At 44.3% G+C, this 24,123-nt stretch overlaps 1 protein-coding gene across 2 annotated transcripts in view; it reads right to left on the reverse strand.

The window, feature by feature from the left end:
- The window catches only part of FRMD4A (FERM domain containing 4A), a 465,015-nt gene that overhangs the window by 129,558 nt on the left and 311,334 nt on the right, over nucleotides 1–24,123 (reverse strand). For both annotated transcript variants that reach the window (XM_080810510.1, XM_080810511.1), the window contains exons 3-4: nucleotides 22,713–22,807; nucleotides 4,526–4,618 (exon numbers count right to left, since the gene is read on the reverse strand). In XM_080810510.1, the coding sequence (XP_080666636.1) occupies nucleotides 4,526–4,618; nucleotides 22,713–22,807 (188 nt within the window). The remainder of the gene's footprint in view (nucleotides 1–4,525; nucleotides 4,619–22,712; nucleotides 22,808–24,123) is intronic.

Consider the following 24,123-nt stretch of genomic DNA (forward strand, 5'->3'; position numbering starts at 1 on the left):
GTTCGTGTGCTTTGCCCCCTGCTCTACCATTAGTTCCTAAACCAATGCCCACAACATAGTCAGTGCCTGGCTGATGGGACCACGGAGTCTTCTTTATAGGAGAGGAAAGAACAAAGTGCAGGGCAGACTGCCTCCCCACTGGTGTTCACCCTGGTCAGCCAAGGGCAAGAGTTTCTCAAGTGGGGCTAATAGCACACACCTTGGCTCCTGAAATCTGCTGTTTTACCATCTGTGAGGCCCCTTCCTCTGCCGCTACAGAGGTTCCAACCTGCCACCAAGCTTTGCGACTGGGGGCTGGCCCCCTGCTAAGGGAGTGCACTCCACCAAGGTCACTGGGAGTTCAGTAGGGCTAGATCTGGAATGTCAGGCCTGGGAGGGTTGCTCACTGCACCCTCTCACCCAGTAGGGGTGCAGCCAGGCCTGACGCCATCTCTGCAGGGGGACCCCGGTTCTGCAGCTGCAGCCAAGGGTGCAACGCAAGAGGGACACAAAGATCCTGACTTGGCCTGTGGCCCCGCCAGAGTCTCTGAGAAGCAATCACGGGGTCGCTTTTCACTTGCAGAGAGAGAGAGGCAGTGTGGTGTAAGGGGGAGGTCTGAAGTTTGGAGTCAGATCTAACTGAACAGAGGTGGTAACTTACTAGAGGTATTGGGAGGAGAATCAGCATGTTGGGCCCTCATCTCCCTCCCTTCTTTATTTTTTTTTCTTTTAGATTTTATTTATTTATTTGACAGAGAGAGAGAGAGAGAACATGCAGGGGGGCAGAGGGAGAGGGAAAGGCAGGGTCCAGACTGAGCAGGGAGCCCAATACAGGACTCAATCCCAGGACTCTGGGATCATGACCTTAACCGGAGTCAGATGATAAACTGGCAGAGCCACCCACACGTCCCTCATCTCCCTCTCTTTACCTAGGAGTAATAACACGTGATTCGAGGGCTGTGAAGATTTACAATCATCCTGAATAATGGACGGGTGTTTAATAATGGATAGTTCCCTTCCCTCAGACCTTTTTCCTTTTTAGGTAATTATTAAGACTCTGAAGGCTCTGTGATCACTCCCAGTGATCCGTGATCTGACTCAGGAGAAGGAAGGGGGAAGGTCCTCTTTAGGCTAAATCATGGGTCAGTGAGGACAGATTCTCAGTCCTCTGTCCCGCCATGCTGAGAATACCTCGCAGCATGACACCAGCCTCAGGCCCTTTGACGACCTGCTCAGAGGAGAAAGCAGAATTCCCTCAATTCAAATTCATGTTATTTAATATATTGGGGTCTTGTTTTTCATCACCGGTTGAATAGAGGGGATAATTCTGCCCCCACTCTCACAGATGTTTCGAATATGCATTACACCAAGAGAATATACAATTGCCAAATAGTAAGCCATGCTGGGATGGCAGCCCAAATTCAGCTCCCCAGTGGCACGGGGTTAATATTTCCACTGGATGAATTCCCAACTCTTAGCTTGAGGCAGTCAGCCTTTTCCACGGTCTTTTATTGGGTGCTTTTATTCTCCATTTCCACGAAGGCTAACGGTGCATGTGTTACAGAGATGGAATCTCTAGATGTTTAAACAAAAGGAGAGAGGTTAGGAGCGGCTAGAGAGACTGCTTGTAGGCAGGCACGTGGGCTGCTGGCTGTGCCGGGGCCGCTCCAGCCACCACGCTCTCACTGAGAAAAGAGAAAAGTCAGTGTGCACACGGGGGAATTGCCCAGCCAGACGGGGGCTCCTTTATGGACCCTGGGATCGTCCAAGGTCAGTCCTTTATAAAGATAATTCATCCAGCCATTCCTTTGGAGAAAATAGCCCGCAAGCACCCCTGGAAAGGTACCCAGGTATAAGTTGGGAATTCTGCCCAGGCACCAAGGTGAAAAACGCATAATTCGCCTACATGCCAGCATCGGCCTCCTCTCTTGGAGAAAACAGACACTTGGTGTTTTGCTTCTGTGTTGCACAGTTGGCTGCAAAATGGGGACTCGGGAGAGTGGGGTCTGGGAGCCAGGCTCCTCTGTGATGGGTGCCAAGGGGACACCCACCCTAGGAGGTGGCGGCAACAGTTGCAGTGACAGATGATGGGGAGACAGGCAGAGAGGGCAGAAGGTGGAAACAGCCGCAGAGAATTCAAGCACCTAAGAATGTGAGGAAGAGGAAAGACTTCAAGTGTGAAGCCTACGGGACTGACTGGATAATGATGTCACAGATTTGAGGGACCACGGAAGGCCTGGGGAAGTCAAGATGCTGAGACTGGCTTTGGAGCTGCAGAGTTAGAGGCACTCGGGTGGGCCAAGACTAGACATAGAAACCCGAGGCTCTGCAGAAAGAGCAGCTTTTGTGATGAGCTACAGAAGGAGCTCCACCTGGTGATAATATTCTGCTGGGGTCTGTCCCCAAACGTGGCCTGGGAGAGTTTTTCCCTGGGCGTGTCCTCCCAAGTGCTGGCTGCAGCCACCTAGGAAAATGGGTGGTAGATGGCAGAAGCATTCATTCCTGGTTCTCCATACTATGAGCATGGGATCTACTTCTGTGTATCTGGCATCACAGAGAGAAGTCAGGAGCGACTTGGAATGGCCTGCAAATCCTCAGTGACAATCTCAGGGCGCCCCAAGCTTTCTTCCAAGGCTCAGTTCCCGAAACCCACCAGTAACTCAGCTCATAACAGGCCCTTGCAAAAAACAGCTAATATACAACCAGCCCAGAATTTTCTCTTCTTGATTAATGTTGGCGAAAAGCAGCAGGAAGGAGGGGAGCTCCTGATGTATGGCAAGTGGACTCAGCCACCTTTGATTACAGGTTAATGAAACGCTTAAATTCAACTGAGCCTTGCTGGATGCTGCCACACCTCCCTGGTGGAATTGTGAACTCTCCTTTACACAGTTACTTTCCCATTTGTCTGAGAAAATTGAGCCACCATTAAAGAGACTGTGACATCAAGATCATGCCCATAAGTAATGGAAATGGCTAAGATTAGCTCTGATAGGTTTGCCACTCTGAAACAAATAAAAAGGGCATTAAACGCAAAGTTTAGATCTGCTCCACCAGCAGGGGTGAAGATACATACTCTAGACTGGGAAATGGACCCTTTAATTCTTAGATAGGCTCTTTGATGCTTTCCGTGGTATCAGGATGGCTACGATTAAAATTGCATTCCTGACCATGTTCTCTCGGAAAAACTGAACTATGAATTGTTTGTCCTGCTCTTGAACTTGTTAGCATATATTTTATAAAGATTTTATTTATTTTTTTGAGAGAGAGAGAGAGAAAGAGCATGAGTAGGGTGGGGGGACAGGAGGAGAGGAAGAAGCAGGCTTCCTGCTGAGCAGGGAGCCCAATGCAGAACTCAATGCCAGGCCCCCGGGATCATGACTGAGACGAAGGCAGACACGTAACTGACTGAGCCACCCAGGTGGCTGAACTTGCTAACATATTTTAAAAGGACAGGGTGTGTGTACTGGGTATGAGTGTTGGTATCTACTGGAAGACGGAGGCATTCGAGCCTAAATGCCCCTGCAGTTGTGCACAGTGACGGTTCTGCACACACGCAGACTGGTGGCTCCAAGAACCAAAGGCTCCGGGAGCTGCTGGATCTGGATGCACAGATCCTGGCTTTGCCCGTGAACCCAAGACATGACCCCCCCGCTCTGCCTTGCCAAAACTTTCTGCAAATGAAAGTGTAAGTCTGGCTGACTTCATGTTTGCAAATGTTAACCGTGAGAAGCAAATTATATTCTGTGCAGTCACAAAATAAAACTCCTTATAATAGATTAGTGACCAGAAAATGCACATCGTTTCTGGTATTTTATTACGCCATATCCTCCCTTACTGGGCAATGCCGTGATCTATGGTTTGTTGCTGCATTTCAACTATTCCTATTTGGGGGAAGATAAAGTAGGCAAATTTCAAGAGGCCAAGTGCCACTTGTGATAAAAGGAAAGAAGACACAGGGTTGCCTGGGTGGCTCAGTCGGTTGAGCACTTGCCTTAAGCTCAGGTCATGATCCTGCGATGCTGGGATCAAGGCCTGTGTCGGGCTCCCTGCTCAGTGGGCAGTCTGCTTTTCCCTCTCTCTCTGCCCCTCCCCTCACTTGTGCTCTTGCTCTCTCTCTTTCAAATAAATAAAATCTTAAAAAAAAAAAAAAAAAGGAAAGAAGACACAGACATTTGTGATGTAGTTCCAAATGACTCCCACCACCAATAATAATAATAAAAACCCCAGGGTTTGTGTTACTGTAAGAGACCGAGTTTAGTTTGAGAAATATGCCCCCCAAAAAAGCAAAAAAGGGGGTTCTTAATTCCACACAAGCGTCTTGTGCAAGAGCACAAACACACGTGTCTGTGCACATACACTGACACACCTTGGACACTCACACCCTAGGCTTTCGTCTACTAGGAATGCAGCTCTACCATGACCTCTGTCACTGGCAGTGGATGGCAATGAACTTGATTTCCCTCTCCTTTAATCATGCTGCCCTCCTAGACGTTTCTTGACAAAGAAAAGCAGCAGCCACAGAAGGATGGACGCGAGGTGTACATACCTGACGCAGAAGTATAAAACCACCGGTCCGGACTTTTTGGGGAAGTCATGTTCCAACACTCTTCGATCTAGCTGAAGCCAGTTTAAGTGTCCCCTGAGGAGAAGAGAGACAGATGGGTTAGGTCTCCACAGTTTGCACCTGTGATGAAGGTATGTGTGCGGCAGAGCATGCTGGATCTATGTGGCTCTCTACCTCACTCCTAAGTTCTCAGTATTTGAAGAACCTCAAGGCATTATCAGGGCAGGGGGGAGGGACACTGAATCAGTGGCAGATACCATGCGAACGGCAATCAGGAAGTGTGGGGTTCACGACCTGCTATCCATTTCCTAGATTGTGCTCAACTTAAAATGGAATCATTCTCGCTCGTCCTGAATTCCCTTATCACCACCTTCCTGGATGCCTTTTTTCCCGAAGGACTCAAAACCCACTTTAGAAATGTCAGCAATCTTCACAACATCTTGCTGGAAGCAGACGGGGTGAAAAGTGAATCATAGACAGTTTCTTAAAAATTTAAACTTACATGCATCATGGACCCAGACATTCTACGCCTAGATATTTACCTGAGAGGAATGAAAGCTATGTCTGTGCCAAGACTTTCTTACACACAGATGTGCAGAGACACTTTACTTTAACAGCTCAAAACTTGGAATAAGCCAAGTGTTTATCAATAGGGGAATGAGCACGATGTACATATAGAGAATACTATGACCCAATAAAGCCAGTAAGCTATTGATACGTACACCCACATGCATGAATCTCAGAGTAATTACTGAGTGAAAGATGCCAGACAAAGAGTACAGACTGTAGGATTTCATCTATATAAACTGCAGAAGGTGGGGCACCTGGGTGGCTCAGTGGGTTAAGCCTCTGCCTTCGGCTCAGGTCATGGTCTCAGGGTCCTGAGATTGAGCCCCACATTGGGCTCCCTGCTTAGCAGGGAGACCGCTTCCCCCTCTCTGCCTGCCTCTCTGCCTACTTGTGATCTCTCTCTCTGTCAAATAAATAAATAAAATCTTAAAAAAAAACAACTGCAGAAGGTGCAAACTGATCTATACTGACAGGGTGGTTGCCCTGGGGGGTGGGTGCAAGGGAGGGCTTTCAGCAGGGCAAGAGGAAACTTTCGGGAGTGTTGGATATGTTCATTATCTTGATGGTAGTGATGGTTTCATGGGTGTAGACACATGTCAGAACTCATCAAACTGTACTCTTTAACGAGTGTTTATTGTATGTTAATTATACCTCGTCAAAGCTATTTTAAACAGTGAACCACAGAGACCTTTGATACACAAATGGAGTGGCTTGTGTGTTTCTTCCTTCCCTCTCTTTTTTCCTTTTGTAAATATTAATTAATCGCTTTCTCGGAGAAAGGGTCTGGAGATACAGTGGTGTACAAAATAGACACCATCCTGATTCCCCTTGAGCTTATGGTCTCGTAGGGAGACATATACTCAGCCACTATTCCTGCAATTAATGGCAGGATTACTAATCAGAATGGTATTAGGACCTCACACCTATGGTACCAGGACCATGAGAAATGAGAACACGTAAGGACCTGAGCTGGGGTCCGAGAAGTACTGCCTGGTGTTTGAGATTTGAAGAACAGTAAGAGTTAACTCAGCAAAGAGAAGGGGGACTATGTTCCAAGCAGTGTAGCCAGCATGTGCAAAGGCCCTGAGGTAGGGAGAAGTCTGGCATGTTGGTGTTGTGTGAGTAGAAAGGGATGAGGTTGTAGAGGGCAGGGACCAGCTGCTAGGGCCTGGGAGGCCACGAATGAGGAGAGTGGTCTTTGCAGAGTGAGGCAGAGCCATGGGATAGGTATGAGGAGAGGAGTCTATCTTTTCTTCTCCTCTTCTGATCCAGTTTCGGTCCAGGAGCCTGGAGAACTGAGTCCTATAATCACCTTTACTCAGGAAGCTCATGTTGAACAGACACAACTGATCCATGAAGCCTCCTCAGGTGCCTGATGTTGGGTAACATGTTCATAACATATATGCAACATGTGAAAGGCTGGCACTAGCTCTGTGGACAATGGGAAACAAAGTTGTCTGACTCGCTGCATTAGAATGTCTGCTCCTCCAAGCACATGCTTGCCTCCAACAAATGCAAGACAGAAAACATGCTAGAGGTTTCCATCTCCACTTGAGGGCTCATTCAAGCTGCACCTTTTACACAAAATCTCTCTTTCAATGAAGCCCAACAGCTGTGGCTCTAGAGATGGCATTTGAATCTGCTTCTGAAGAGCGTCCACCTGAGGAACTTCTCCTTTTCCTCCTCCTAAGGATCTCCATCTAGAGAAACACTTTTTTTTTTCTATTAACTTTACCTTTCATGTTTGGTTATTCTTCTCTGAATATAGTAAGGATAAAAAGCAATGGGAAAAAAGGGTTTCTAAATAAAATGACTAGATCACTTTCTTCCAGAAAGGTAGGATAAATTCCCATCCAACTAGAAGATGGGATCTGAAAGCAGAAGACCTTGGTGCCAACTTGGTCTCTGGTTGCACCAGAAATGCTGAGACTGTCCCACAGGGTCATACTGCTTCAGACCTCTGTGCCTGAGCTCATCTCTCTGCCTAGAATGCCCTTCCCTTCCTTCTTCACCGAGTGTAGCCTGACCCATCCTTCAAGACCTGGCTCTCCTATGTTTCTTCCAGAAAGTGCTCCTTGACCTACCTTCCCACACCACAAACCAGCCTGGGCTGGGTTCCTCTCTGGACCCTCACGGTGCCCACCCCAGGCACACCTGCTCTCTACTCCCTCTCCACTATCTGTGGAAGCGCCTCTGTATATGCTTTCTGTCTCCCCAGTAGACCCTTTACATCTGAAAAACAGAGACCTGATTCATAAGGTAAAATGTGTATGTTTGATCAAGTGAAAGGTATTAACACAAACGTTAGCCCTAAGTACTGGATAATAAGTTACAGTCACACTCTTCCTGTCTCTGAAAATGTCCAAAATCTCCCAGAGCCTTTTCTTTGGGCTCAGAAAATCTTGAGAAAACTCTGAACAGCAATCCATCCAATGACCAAGCAGATTTAAATTTTAATCTAAATTTTAATCTCTTGACTGACAATAATTTGTGATAAAGGGTCTGTGAGAAAGAACCTTTTTATGATTATCACAAGAGAAATCCACAGCGCAGTCCAAAGGCCCAACATTACTGACCACAACAACTGCTTGGGATTCAATCTGGCCTTGGCGGGGGCGGGGGGGGGGGCGGGGAGTGAGGGTGGGCCATGATTCACTTGGTGAAGAACCTCTAGGTGGGGACATTACATATGAAAGGACACAGACACAGGTGTCCCTTGGATGCCACTCTGTTCAGGGTGCTCTGCCCTACTTCATCCATGTGAGCAGAAGACAAGAAGAATAGATTACCTCTCTACAGAATCTCATTCCCGTTAAAATTTTTTTAAAGATCGGCACCTGGGTGGTACAATAATTTAACTGTCTGACTCTTGGTTTCAGCTTAGGTCGTGATCTCAGGGTCATGAGATTGAGCCCTGTGTTGGGCTCTGTGCTCAGCATGGAGTCTGCTTGAGTTTCTCCCTCTCCCTCCACCCCCCCCAGCAAATCAATCAACCAATCTTTAAAATAAATAAATAGAAATAAATAAATAAAAATAAAAACATTTTTTAAAGAATGACAGTTTCATAATATATTTATTTCATTGGAAATTCCTTTATTGGCACCATATTATCAGTTTAGCGTTTACCAAGCACTAAAATAGTCAGACGCTAAGACACGATCAGGAAGCAGGAGGTCAGAATCACCCCAGACTGAATAGCTAGCCTCCGAGGAAGAATGAATTTCCTTTCTCCACTTCCTCTGCTTGACTCCTGAACCCCCAGCTGAGGGATGTGGGCGATGGCAGGATGCACACCCACGACAGGGTTCTGACAGCCACGGACAGGTGGACCCCAGAGTCCTGAGGTCCTCGGGCAGAAGGAAGCGGCCCCCTCCATTTCGCTCCATTTTGCGTCCCTGCGAAAATCTCTTCACCAAGAGGCGAAGGCAAAGACCAAAGGGACAAGTGACTCATCCAAGGTCTCTTGCGATAACTGCCTGATATTTGGGCAAAAGCTAAGAGATGGCTTGGAATGTCAACTGGAAAGTCCAGTACCCGGGAAACTCCAGTACTCTGGGCTTGTTAAAATATTGTCCGCTCCTTGTATGTGGCTCCAAGTCACACTGGTGACAGCTAATGGCACCAAGAATCCCTCAGCGCTTCCTTCCCTGCGTCACACCCCACAGTCCCGGCACCAAGACCCTTCCTCAAACACTTTTTTTTCCCTTTAAGTTAGGGTGGGATGGGGAGTGAATAGATCAAAGGAGCATTTTCTCTATTTAGTGTAACTAAGAGATGTCTGATAGTTCGGTTTTCATTATTCTCATTGATTTTTCATTTGAGATTTCACCTCGGTGCGTTTACCAATAACAAAGCAAAAAATAAAAAAATGCCCCAGCCGACACTCAGAGTATTTGTGTTACTGCTTGACTGATAACTATCTTTAAAGCTGAGCGAGATAACACTCATTTGCTTTATGGTGGCGATAGGTCAAACTGTTGGGCCGGTAATAAATATGCAATTGCTTCCGGGCAGCAGAAATTGGATGCATTTATTTAACAGATTGCTTTTAGCTTCTACATATAATACAAATAGATTTTTGGTTCCAGCGTTGGCACCTTCAATAGAGATGGCCCTAAGGAGAGCTTTGTCTATGGGGAGCTACCAGAGGGTAGAGGTATCTGATAAGCTGGTCGCTGCTTGGACCCCTGAGGGAGAACAATATGCTGTGCCTTGTGCCTTTTAGAGGTTTTTACTGCAGATAGGTTATTACTTATGGAATGAGTTTCCAAAGAAAGCCAAAGCAAGAGCATGAAATGCATATGGATGTCACTGGACTGGGGTGTGTGGGGGTGGGCAGAGTGCTCCTCAAAGGGAAGAATATTTAGCTAGTTCATGTCCTTAGTTGGAAATACGTGGGCTCATCAAGGATAGCTCAGGGGTCGTGATTTAACTAGAAACTCTCAAACAGTGGCCTTCAAGTATGTGAGTGTGTGTGTGTGTGAGAGAGAGACAGAGAAGGAGACAGACAGACAAAGATGAGTATCGAGGAAAACAGATGGCTGTTCGGTCCCACTGACTTTATGGCTTTAATTTTTTATTTGTGGAGGAACTGTTTGCTCCACTATGTTCTCTTAAGGCTGTTCTGAATTTCCATTTGTAGCACCTCCTACACTGTATCTGATTATTTACCTTCTAAACTAAAAATGCAAGCCCTACAGGGGTCAAAGCTAGTCATCTCTCTATTTCCAGGGCTTAACAGTGGATGCTAAGTAAACCACAGCTAAAGAACGAATCCATCAGCTTCAAATACACTCCATCGATCAATACTGCTGGTGTGATGACAGCCATCCACGTAGAGACACAGCTCCTGCCCTTAACAGTCTCCACATTCAGGGAGAATTCACTGCTTACTGACCCCAGGATCTGAGCACCACTGTCCTGCTGGCACTGGGAATGTAAATGTCAGAAGACAGGGATTCCTCCTCAGATCGCCCCATTCTTTTTTATTTATCTCAGCTGCACACAGGAAGAGCTCTAGAGCCCTTCTCCAGTCCCTAAATGGAAGGCACTGTGGTTTGCCATATGTCTGGATGTCTACATGGCTGTCTCCGAGGTAGCGCTGGGAGCCGAATGCCACGTTCTCACGAGCAGCAGTTACAACTCAGGCGTGGAGGTCTTGGCATTGATTTTTCTCCCCCGTCTCCTGGTACACAGCATTTCCTGAATGGAAATCCCAAACTATTTCTAAAACCACTTTCTCAGCACTGTATCTTTCTGCTATTTCTTCTGCAAGGGGAAAACTGCTTTTCTATGTTATTTTCAGATTGTAGATAAGCTTGAGGCTGGGAATGTTCACCACTAAACCCTTCTCAGATGCCTCCACCAATGCTGGTCATCTTTCTCCTCGAGGGGAGCAAGGACCCAGAAGGTTCTCCCCACTGTCTCAGCACAGGACTGCTGAGGCACTTCCAACACAACAAGGCATTTGGGACCTAAGTTATTTGGATGAATCAGACTGCAAAGAGTACCAATCAATGATGTGATCAATGGAAACAGCATATTGTTAAAAAAAAAAAAATCCTTAATTGGCCCTTATCCCAGGATTCTGGTTTCACGTATCTGTGAACCCTCTAAAACTTGAGCATAAATTATTATGTGGGTAAATTTTGGTGGAGGTGATGGAATGTAACTTGTTAACAAATTTCAAAGGGTTCTGTGATTAAATAAGAGGTTAAGAACTAGTCATTTTCTTAATTGGTATGTGAAAATGCACTCTAGCTGTACCTGGCTTTTAAAATATGCAATGATGGCTCAACACGTTTCTTCCTCCCTCAACTTTCTGAATACTTCTTTGAGGTTTTCATTACATAAAAAGACTCATTTACAGCATCTGACACACAATTCTTCACATTTTTCATAGATTCAAATTAAAATCTAAATATACAATGAAAACCATTACTTCATCTTGGGGTGTGTTTGACTTTCTGTTAAATAGACTAAAAGTTATTTTAAAATTTTATTATTACTATCTTTAAAGATTATTTATTTTAGAGAGAGAGAGAGAGCATGCGGGGGGAAGGAGAGGGAGAGAGAATCTTAAGCTGACTCCATACGGAGCACAGAGCCTGATATGGAGCTCGAGCCCACGACCATGAGATCACGACCTGAGCCGAAACCAAGAGAAAAGATGCTCAATCGACTGTGCCACCCAGGCACCCCTATTTTTATTACTATTATTTTAAAGATTTATTTATTTATTTGAGAACTATTATTTTAAAGATTTATTTATTTATTTGAGAGAGACAGAGAGTGAGAGAGCACGCACATGTGCGTGGGTGCAGGGAAGATGGGAGGAGGGAGAGGGAGAGAAACTCGTAAGAAGATTCCAAGCTGGAGGAGGAGTCAAGATGGCGGAGAAGTAGCAGGCTGAGACTACATCAGGTAACAGGAGATCAGCTAGATAGCTTATCAAACCATTGCAAACACCTACAAATCCAACAGGAGATCAAAGAGAAGAAAAGCAATTCTAGAAACAGAAAATCGACCACTTTCTGAAAGGTAGGACCGGCGGAGAAGTGAATCCAAAGCGACGGGAAGATAGACCGCGGGGGGAGGGGTCGGCTCCCGGCAAGCGGCGGAGCAACGGAGCACAAAATCAGAACTTTTAAAAGTCTGCTCCACTGAGGGACATCGCTCTAGAGGCTAAACTGGGTGGAAGCACACGCGGGGTCACAGAAGGATCGGGGGTGTCTGAGTGTCGCAGAGCTCGCAGGTATTAGGGGAAGCCGGGTACAGCAACAGAGCCGAGGAGTGAGCTCTCAGCTTGGGATTACCTTGAACCGGTTGCAGGCTAGGTGAGCTCGGAGCATGGCCAGAGGCCAGGGAGACGGGAGTGATTGGGCTCTTTTCTCTGATGGTGCACTGAGGAGTGGGGCCCCGAGCTCTCGGCTCCTCCGCCGGAGACTGGGAGGCCACCATTTTCATTCCCGTCCTCCGGAACTCTAAGGAAAGCATTCAGGGGACAAAAGCTCCTGAAAGCGAACCTGAGCAGATTACTTAGCCCGGCCCCTGGTAAGGGCAGTGCATTTCTGCCTCCAGCAAAGATGCTTGAGAATCTCTACAACAGGTCCCTCCCCCAGAAGATCAACAAGAAATCCAGCCAAGACCAAGTTCACCTACCAAGGACAGCAGCAGAATTCCAGAGGAGGAGAAAGCAAAGCACGGAACTCATGGCTTTCTCCCCATGATTCTTTAGTCTTGCGGTTAATGTAATTTTTTTTAATTTAATTTTTTTTTCTTTTGCTAAATTTTTTTTAACTTTTACCCTTTTCTTTTTTAATGATTTTTAACTAGTTTATCTTATATATATATATTTTTTTCTTTTTTATATTTTTTCTTTATTTGTTTTCTTTTTTTAATTGTTTTTTTTCTGAACTTCTTTTTATCCCCTTTCTCCCCCACCTCCCCCCCTCCACGATTTGGGGTCTCTTCTGATTTGGTTAAAGTGCATTTTCCTGGGGTCTTTGCCACCCTTTCAGTATTTTATTTGCTCCTCATATACTCTTATCTGGACAAAATGACAAGGCAGAAAACACACACAAAAAAAGAACAAGAGGCAGTACTGAAGGCGAGGGACCTAATCAATACAGACATTGGTAATATGTCAGATCTAGAGTTCAGAATGACGATTCTCAAGGTTCTAGCCGGACTCGAAAAAGGCATGGAAGATATTAGAGAAACCCTCTCTGGAGAGATAAAAGCCCTTTCTGGAGAAATAAAAGAACTAAAATCTAACCAAGTTGAAATAAAAAAAGCTATTAATGAGATGCAATCAAAAATGGAGGCTCTTACTGCTAGGATAAATGAAGCAAAAAAAATAATTAGTGATATAGGAGACCAAATGACAGAAAATAAAGAAGCTGAGCAAAAGAGGGACAAACAGCTACTGGACCACGAGGGGAGAATTCAAGAGATAAGTGACACCATAAGACGAAACAACATTAGAATAATTGGGATTCCAGAAGAAGAAGAAAGAGAGAGGGGAGCAGAAGGTATATTGGAGAGAATTATTGGAGAGAATTTCCCTAAAATGGCAAAGGGAACAAGCGTCAAAATCCAGGAGGTGCAGAGAACCCCCCTCAAAATCAACAAGAATAGGTCCACACCCTGTCACCTTATAGTAAAATTTACAAGTCTTAGCGACAAAGAGAAAATCCTGAAAGCAGCCCGGGAAAAGAAGTCTGTAACATACAATGGTAAAAATATTAGATTGGCAGCGGACTTATCCACAGACACCTGGCAGGCCAGAAAGAACTGGCATGATATATTCAGAGCACTAAACGAGAAAAACATGCAGCCAAGAATACTATATCCAGCTAGGCTATCATTGAAAATAGAAGGAGAGATAAAAAGCTTCCAGGACAAACAAAAACTGAAAGAATTTGCAAACACCAAACCAGCACTACAGGAAATATTGAAAGGGGTCCTCTAAGCAAAGAGAGACCCTAAAAGTAGTAGATCAGAAAGGAACAGAGACAATATACAGTAACAGTCACCTTACAAGCAATACAATAGCACTAAATTCGTATCTCTCAATAGTTACCCTGAAAGTTAATGGGCTAAATGCCCCAATCAAAAGACACAGTGTATCAGAATGGATAAAAAAAACAAAACCCATCAATATGTTGCCTACAAGAAACTCATTTTAGACCTGAAGACACCTCCAGATTTAAAGTGAGGGGGTGGAAAACAATTTACCATGCTAATGCACATCAGAAGAAAGCTGGGGTGGCAAACCTTACATCAGGTCAATTAGATTTTAAGCCAAAGACTATAATAAGAGATGAGGAAGGACACTATATCATACTCAAAAGGTCTGTCCAACAAGAAGATCTAACAATTTTCAATATCTATGCCCCTAACATGGGAGCAGCCAACTATATAAAACAATTAATAACAAAATCAAAGAAACACATCAACAATAATACAATAATAGTAGGGGACTTTAATACTCCCCTCACTGAAATGGACAGATCATCCAAGCAAAAGATCAACAAGGAAATAAAGGCCTGAAATGACACACTGGACCAGATGGACATCACAGATATATTCAGAACATTTCATCCCAAAGCAACAGAATACACATTCTTCTCTAGTGCACATAGAACCTTCTCCAGAATAGATCACATCCTGGGTCATAAATCAGGTCTCAACCGGTATCAAAAGAATGGGATCATTCCCTGCATATTTTCAGACCACTCAATCACAAGAGGAAATTTGGAAAGAACACAAATACATGGAGACTAAACAGCATCCTTCTAAAGAATGAATGGGTCAACCAGGAAATTAAAGAAGAATTGAAAAAATTCATGGAAACAAATGATAATGAAAACACAATGGTTCAAAATCTGTGGGACACAGCAAAGGCAGTCCTGAGAGAAAAATAAATAGCGGTACAAGCCTTTCTCAAGAAACAAGAAAGGTCTCAAATACACAACCTAACCCTACACCTAAAGGAGCTGGAGAAAGAACAACAAAGAAAGCCTAAACCCAGCAGGAGAAGAGAAACAATAAAGATCAGAACAGAAATCAATGAAATAGAAACCAAAAAAACAATAGAACAAATCAACGAAACTAGGAGCTGGTTCCTTGAAAAAATAAGATTGATAAACCCCTGGCCAGACTTATCAAAAAGAAAAGAGAAAGGACCCAAATAAATAAAATCATGAATGAAAGAGGAGAGATCACAACTAACACCAAAGAAATACAAACAATTATAAGAACATACTATGAGCAACTCTACGCCAACAAATTTGACAATCTGGAAGAAATGGATGCATTCCTAGAGACATATAAACTACCACAACTGAACCAGGAAGAAATAGAAAGCCTGAATGACCCATAACCAGTAAGGAGATTGAAACAGTCATCAAAAATCTCCAAACAAACAAAAGCCCAGGGCCAGATGGCTTCCCAGGGGAATTCTACCAAACATTTAAAGAACTAATTCCTGTTCTCCTGGAACTGTTCCAAAAAATAGAAATGGAAGGAAAACTTCCAAACTCATTTTATGAGGCCAGCATCACCTTGATCCCAAAACCAGACAAGGATCCCATCAAAAAAGAGAATTACAGACCAATATCCTTAATGAACACAGATGCGAAAATTCTCACCAAAATACTAGCCAATAGGATCCAACAGTACATTAAAAGGATTATTCACCACGACCAAGTGGGATTTATTCCAGGGCTGCAAGGTTGGTTCAACATCTGCAAATCCATCAATGTGATACAACACATTAATAAAAGAAAGAACAAGAACCATATGATACTCTCAATAGATGCTGAAAAAGCATTTGACAAAGTACAGCATCCCTTCCTGATCAAAACTCTTCAAAGTATAGGGACAGAGAGCACATACCTCAATATTATCAAAGCCATCTATGAAAAACCCACCGCAAATATCATTCTCAATGGAGAAAAACTGAGAGCTTTTCCGCTAAGGTCAGGAACACGGCAGGGATGTCCATTATCACCACTGCTATTCAACATAGTATTAGAAGTCCTAGCCTCAGCCTTCAGACAACAAAAAGAAATTAAAGGCATCCAAATTGGCAAAGAAGAAGTCAAACTATCACTCTTTGCAGATGATATGATGCTATATGTGGAAAACCCAAAAGACTTCACTCCAAAACTGCTAGAACTTGTACAGGAATTTAGTAAAGTGTCAGGATATAAAATCAATGCACAGAAATCTGTTGCATTTCTCTACACCAACAACAAGACAGAAGAAAGAGAAATTAAGGAGTCAATCCCATTTACAATTGTACCCAAAACTATAAGATACCTAGGAATAAACCTAACCAAAGAGGCTAAGAATCTGTACTCAGAAAACTATAAAACTATAAAACTATAAAGTACTCATGAAAGACCCAAATGGAAAAATGTTCCGTGCTCATGGATTGTAAGAACAAATATTGTGAAAATGTCTATGCTACCTAAAGCAATCTACACATTTAATGCAATCCCTATCAAAATACCATAAATGTTTTTCAAAGAAATGGAACAAATAATCCTAAAATTTATATGGAACCAGAAAATACCTCGAATAGCCAAAGGAATATTGAAAAAGAAAGCCAAAGTGGGTGGCATCACAATTCCGGACTTCAAACTCTATTACAAAGCTGTCATCATCAAGACAGCATGGTACTGGCACAAAAACAGACACATAGATCAATGGAACAGAATAGAGAGCCCAGAAATAGACCCTCAACTCTATGGTCAACTAATCTTCGACAGAGCAGGAAAGAATGTCCAATGGAAAAAAGACAGCCTCTTCAATAAATGGTGTTGTGAAAATTGGATGGCCACATGGAGAAAAATGAAATTGGACCATTTCCTTACACCACACACGAAAATAGACTCAAAATGGATGAAGGACCTCAATGTGAGAAATGAATCCATCAAAATCCTTGAGGAGAACACAGGCAGCAACCTCTTCGACCTCAGCCACAGCAACGCCTTCCTAGGAGCATTGCCAAAGGCAAGGGAAGCAAGGGCAAAAATGAACTACTGGGATTCCATCAAGATCAAAGGCTTTTGCACAGCAAAGGAAACAGTTAACAAAACCAAAAGACAACTGACAGAATGGGAGAAGATATTTGCAAACGACATATCAGATAAAGGGCTAGTGTCCAAAATCTATAAAGAACTTAGCAAACTCAACACCCAAAGAACAAATAATCCAATCAAGAAATGGGCAGAAGACATGAACAGACATTTCTGCAAAGAAGACATCCAGATGGCCAACAGACACATGAAAAAGTGCTCCACATCCCTCGGCATCAGGGAAATACAAATGAAAACCACAATGAGATATCACCTCACACCAGTCAGAATGGCTAAAATTAACAAGTCAGGAAATCACAGATGCTGGCGAGGATGTGGAGAAAGGGGAACCCTCCTACACTGCTGGTGGGAATGCAAGCTGGTGCAACCACTCTGGAAAACAGCATGGAGGTTCCTCAAAAAATTGAAAATAGAACTACCCTATGACCCAGCAATTGCACTACTGGGTATTTACCCTACAGATACAAACGTAGTGATCCGAAGGGGCACGTGCACCCGAATGTTTATAGCAGCAATGTCTACAATAGCCAAACTATGGAAAGAACCTAGTTGTCCATCAACAGATGAATGGATAAAGAAGATGTGGTATATATACACAATGGAATACTATGCAGCCATCAAAAGAAATGAAATCTTACCATTTGTGATGATGTGGATGGAACTAGAGGGTATCATGCTTAGTGAAATAAGTCAGTTGGAGAAAGACAACTATCATATGATCTCCCTGATACGAGGAAGTGGAGATGCAACATGGGGGGTTAGAGAAGTAGGAGAAGAATAAATGAAACAAGATGGGATCGGGAGGGAGACAAACCATAAGTGACTCGTAATCTCACAAAACAAACTGAGGGTTGCTGGGGGGAGGGGGGTCGGAAGAGGGGGGTGGGGTTATGGACATTGTGGGGGGTATGTGCTATGGTGAGTGCTGTGAAGTGTGTAAACCTGGTGATACACAGACCTGTATCCCTGGGGATAAAAATACATTATATGTTTATAAAAAAATTTAAAAATTAAAAAAAAAAAAAAGAAGATTCCAAGCTGAGTGTAGAGCGTGTCACACAGCTTGATCTCGGGACTCTGGAATCACAACCAGAGCCAAAACCAAGAATCGGACGGTTAACTGTCTATGCCGACCAGGTGCCCCTACCATTACATTTTTAAGTAGGCTCTACATCCAATGTGGGGTTTGAATTCTCGAACCTGAGATCAAGAGTCACAGTCTCTACCTACTGAGCCCAGTCAGGCGCCTCTAGTATAAATTTAGAGCTTTGGATGATGGGATCTTCTGTCGACAGTTAAAAACTTAAAACTTAACTATACATACCTGGCTGTGAAGAGTGTTTGCATATGTCTAAATTCATTCAATTGCACACATGAAATATGTATGGTTCTTCGTTTATCAATTACACCTCAATAAAGAATTTTCATTTAAAAAGAAACCCAAACAGGGGTGTCAGGGTGGCTCAGTTGGTTAAGCGTCTGCTTTTGGCTCAGGTCAAGATCCCAGGGTGCTGGGATCAAATCCCACATTGGGCTCCCTGCTCAGCAGAGATCCAGCTTCTCCCTCTCCCTCTGCTGCTCCCCCTGCTTGTGTTCTCTCTCTCTCTCTCTCTCTGTCAAATAAATAAATAAATAAATAAATAAAAGAAAAGAAAAGAAAAAACCCAAACAGAGAAAACAAAATGATGATGGAGAATAGATCAGATAACTACAAACAGGGCTTTACTGATTTAATTTATGCATCCAGAACCATGGGCTCTGAAAACAAAACAAAACAAAACAAAACTTGGGTGTTAAAACCAAATAGTCCATGGAAATATCTCAAAAATAAAATGTACAAATAACTTTCCTTAAATGAAGGAGCCAATAACTGAAAATTTCAGTTATAGCGTATGGCGCATGGAAACGCTGAATCTGAGCTGGTCCTCAAACATCAGGTTTCCTGATTCTCCCTGGAACGGAGACAATTTCTAACTGTGCAAGTCTCCGGCATGTGTCACGACATAACTGGTCATGTCTGGCCCCAAATACTCAAAGTTTAAGTGAACTCAGCTTCTCTTCTTGGATCTCAGGGAGGTGGCAGAAGAAATTTACTCCAACTTTCCCTTCTCCCTCTAGAACAGGGGTTTTCAAGCTCGGCTACATGTTACAATCTGTCGGGGGCCTTTGAAAGATATTGATGTTCAGGCTACCGCCAGACCAAATAAATCAGAATTCAGGGGGTACGTCCCAGGCACTGGTATTATATAAAATGTCTTAGTGACGCCAGTGTGCGGTCAAGGCTGAAGACTGCAACTCGAGCAAAGCATAATTATTTTAAGATCAAATTTATACCGGGCTCCCACTTTGCTTCAGAACGTTTTAAAGGCTGCCAAAATGTCATTGTTTGCAGGGACCGCCAGCATTCAGACCATCTACAGATGACCACTGATGTCTCTTTGTATTAGTTACTAAAAATAAGAGGGGGCTAAATTCAACTGGATCTCGGAACAGAAAAAAAAGAGGCACTCGTGGAAAAACTGGTATAACTTAAATGAAGTCTATAGTTTCATACCAATAACAACAGAGTTGACTAGTTCCATGCTAATCTCTCAGTTCTGAAAAATGTCACACACTTTGTAAACTGTAACAATCAGGGAAGCTGGGTGGAGGGTGTATGGAAACTCCATGCTCTTTTTGTCAACTCTTGTGAGTTTAATTATTTCAAAATAAAAAGTTAAAAAGTGAAGTTAAAAGGTGAAGCTAGTACTAATGCCGTAAAACCGTGGATTAGTCAATGATATTTGGGGCTCAAAGTCATGTCCAGTGGATTTAGGCACTTTATTAAAGAATATAACCTGATGGTGTAAGAGAAGCTTAGAGAAACTTCCAACTTCCTGTCTTCCATTTGCTTTTATAGACCTCATCTCCAGCCCCATCCAGATCCTACAAAATGTCATCAACAGCAGTTAATATGAAAGACCATGCTGGCCATCAATGGCCTTGAAGTCTTCTGGTCTATCATAAGGAATCATAATACTGCTGGTGGGATCTTACGCTTGCTTGGTATTTTACAGCTCATGATCCCTGTTCAAATGTTAGTCTTGTTTGATCTGCATTGGGAAATATGCAAATGCACAAGGTATATACCACGGGCTATAATGAAAGATAAAACTTAAATTTCATTTTAGGAGGCACAGTGTTGCACCTGTGTAAGTCACACACACACACACACACACACACACACACACACACACACACAATTCAGACACAGGGTTACTTAAAGATTCCATGTTGGGGACGCCTGGGTGGCTCAGTCAGTTAAGTGTCTGCCTTTGGCTTGGATCATGATCCAGGAGTCCTGGCATCAAGTCCTGCCTTGGGCTCCCTGCTTCTCCCTGTCGTTCTGAATCTTCCCTCTGCTCGTGCTTGTCTCTCTCTCAAATAAACAAACAAAATCTTAATAAAATTAAAGATTCTACATGAGTGCAGCAGTGCCTAGGAGTGGGGGCCAGAGGCACCTGTCACAAGGCCAATTGCTCACTGACACACGACCACCAACCTAGGCCGGGACTCAGCTGCAGGCACAAGTTCATGGTGGCAGCTGTCCTCCTCTCTCCCTCCTACCAGGAAAAGGAGGGAAGTTCAGATGACCCACAAGGCCATCAGCCAACATCTGTTGGTCCCAGGTGTTGTCAGACCACAACTGATTGTGCCCTGAGTCATGGCCACCCCTTTGTTTCTGTCTCCTTGGCTTAGTCCCTTGGGGGCCCTGGTTTTCCGTGGGGCCCCTGACACTAGCCAGGTCACCATGAGTCAGGCCATCTGGCAGCTGCAGCCTTTGCCCACTGAGCTCCCGCCAGCTGCCTGCCACTCTGACACTTGCTGGATGGACCCTCCTGCCCAGACTGGGGTGAAAGGGACAGTGGTGGCCATGCTATCCCTGGATTCTGCCAGAGGATGGCTCACATGCTCCCCGTGACTTGCCCCCACGCTTTTCTGGCCAGCCCAGAGAACCAGGAGCACTAAGACCCACAACACACAGGCTGGGTCTTTTGGGTTTATTTTGTTTTTAAAGATTTTATGTATTCATTTGTTGGAGAGAGAGCATGCATGCACAAGCAGGGGGAGTGACAGGCAGAGGGAGAGGGAGAAGCAGGCTCCCCGCTGAGAAAGGAGCCCAACGAGGGACTAAATCCCAGGACCCTGGGATCATGACCGGAGCCAAAGGCAGATGCTTAACCAACTGAGACACCCAGGTGTCCTTGTTTTTTTGTTTTTAAGTAGGTTCCACACCAGCACGGACCCCAACGTGGGGCTCGAACTCATGACCCTGAGATGAAGACCTGAGCTCAGACTGAGTTGGACACCTCACCGACTGAGCCACGAGGTGCCCCAGAAAGTGACTTTCTACCTTACAGCCGATTCCTTGTGGCCTGTGCTGTTCAGACAGACATGCGCAAATTCAGCAGCTGTATTTCTTCCTCACTGGCTGGGGACAACATGCCTCTTCTTTGATTCTTGTTTATTCCAAAGGGAAGTCTAATTGGGGCTCATGCAGGGTGCACGGATCTTTTACAAGAGTAAACATACTCGGGCAATGTGAACAATGGGATATGATTAATTGAAACTTCTGGTTTCCCTCTAATTAGTGAAATGTATGACTAGCAATTTAGGGGGTTTAACCGTGATTCTCAGGCACAAGGGTAGAAAGTATGCATTTGTGAAAGTAGTTGCGATATATATTTATTTTAAAGCATTTGTTTTCTTTCTATGTTGGCTCCTTCCCACCAGGGTCCTCCAGCTCCCAGCCATGCTCGCTGGTCCTCCTTGCAGGCACAGTGATCATTCTAGACCAGGGCAACTCTCCTGCTTTCCTTCCTGCCCAGTTCCCGAGGCCGACCCGGCCCCTCCTGGCTTTCCTGAGGAAGATGGAGCTCTGCTCCCCACGCCTGCAACCTGATCATGCCACCACTTGAAATGTTGCTAATTCAGAGGGCAAATGTTCCAGTTCATCTAAGACAGCCCTCTACCTGCCCTTTTACTTACACCGTGCTGATTCAGACAATAAATCAGATGGCCACCTTGTCAACTTGCAACTCCTGAGGCAAAGTGCGCCCGTGGGCAGGTACATCTGACAACCCCTCCGACTGCCTGATGTGGGTGCCTCCTGTCCTTGCATCTGAGCCTGTCCTGCCTCGATGGCACCATCTTGATGGAGGGGGCATGGCCCCCCTCAACCCCTGTACTGTCTTGTCCGGCCTAACCCTTCTCTGTTAATATTCTAGGAAATCGCATCTGTAATTCTAAACATTTGGAAAGAGGGAGAGGGAGTGAGTATACACAAAGGAAAAAAATTGTGAAACACTTCCTTTTTGTATCTTATCTAGGAATCTGTGCAGGTGTTCAATGTGCTCTTTTGGTAACAGTATATTAAGAAGGAAATTGAAATTTTAGCAAAGATATTCCTTGCCTGGGTTGCAAAATGCCACTTTATAGAGCCAAATTGAAAACCATTGAAAACAAATGTATTTTTCATCAGATGAATGATACAAATTTTTGATTTTTATATTCTATTTCAGCCGAGACAGTGAAACTGCACAAATACTTTTCATTTTGAGTTTATCATCAAATTCATTTCCTGTTATTGTTATTCTACCACTAGAGAGAAATATTTAATTTCCAGAACTTTTCATTTAACTTTAATAGGAAACAAACCCATACAAAATCCACTTTTAAAAAAAAATAAACATTTCAGTTCTGAACACGAATCTGCTTGATTGTAAGAACTAGTTTACCTAATAATTTTATATTAGCATCCCCCTAATTATATCCTTTGGCTGTTCCAGGCATGATCACAAGGTCTTTGAAATTCGGACGATGAACTTGGACTGACCCCGTCGCACATGACCCAAGAGGCCCGCCGCTGACTGCCCTGTTGACAGCTGGGACAGCACAATGTCAGGGTCTCATTCTCCCTGCAGGTTTGGAGGGCCCACGGTAGCACTTACGTCTCATCTGTGAAGGCTATTCCAAAGTATTCCTTTTCCTTCAGATTGAAGTGAGAGGCCACGAGGTCCAGCAGCTCCTTGGCCAAAAGCTTGGGCTGGAGGAAGAGTAAGGTGGAAAAAGGACAAGTGAGTAGAGGTGACTTTTCCTAAGACACTCAATCTCAGGTAGATAGAATTTTTAAAATGGGATATCTCAAAACTCGGGTACATGAACGCAAATGGTTTTTGTAAAACCAACAGGAGTAGACAACGAGGATGTCACCGAGCAAAAAGCCAAGAACAGGGCCATGAACGGGCGCAGACCCTCCGCCTTGTTTCCCCGATCGTTTGCTCTAGAACAAATGGTACCTGCTGTTTGGCAGGGCTGTCAAACCATCTAGCTCTTCTTCTCCACACAGGAGAACATTTTATGCTGTACCAACAGGAAGATGCCTTATAGGAATATATTTTTATGGATACACATGTGACACATATTCGCATAGTATGTGCTGCATGTCACACCCTGTTCTAAGCACATTACAAACCCCAGCATCTCTGCTCCTCCTCACGGCCCCAGGATGTGCTCCTGCTACTTACTCTGTTGTATGGGCCGGAACCAGGAACCAGAGATTAAGCAAGTGTTGGGACTGGGATTTGAATCCTCGCTCCAGAGACTCTGCCCTTGACCCATCTATCCACTCCATAATTCTGAATACAAACATTAAAAGTACCCTTCTCCAGGAATGTTAAAATTAAAGCCAAAGAACCTTGGGACTAGAATTTGAGAATTACAAATTCACCCTCCAGTTCCCTTTCCAAAGGAGAACAGCCTTTTTTTTTTTTTTTTAAAGATTTTTTTTTAATTTGACAGAGATCACAAGCAGGCAGAGAGAAAGAGAGAGAGAGAGGAGGAAGAAGGCTCCCTGCTGAGCAGAGAGCCTGATGTGGGGCTTGATCCCAGGGCCCTGGGATCATGACCTGAGCCAAAGGCAGAGGCTTTAACCCACTGAGCTACCCAGGTGCCTCCCCTCCCCTTTAAAGATTTTATTTATTTATTTGACAGAGAAAGAGATCACAAGTAGGCAGAGAGGCGGGCGGAGGGAGAAGGAGAAGCAGGCTCTCCACTGAGTGGAAATCCCATCGAGGGGCTTGATCCCAGGACCCTTGGGATCATGACCTGAGCTGAAGGCAGATGTTAATGGACTGAGCCACCCAGGAGCAACACCCAATTTTTTTTTTTTTAAGATTTTAGGAGAAGAACAATCTTTATGTGAGAGTGTTTTTATCATAAACTCTTTTTTAAAACACCTCTGCCAATCTAAAGGAGTATGCCAGGGGTTTAGGCATGAAATCACTGTCGAGGTCTGTACTGGTCACACATTGTTCACCTTTGCCAATCACAGGCGAGGCAGCCACAGAAGGCTGGGCTGTG

This window comes from Martes martes (assembly GCF_963455335.1).
Source record: "Martes martes genome assembly, chromosome: 8".
Taxonomy (NCBI): Eukaryota; Metazoa; Chordata; class Mammalia; order Carnivora; family Mustelidae; genus Martes; species Martes martes.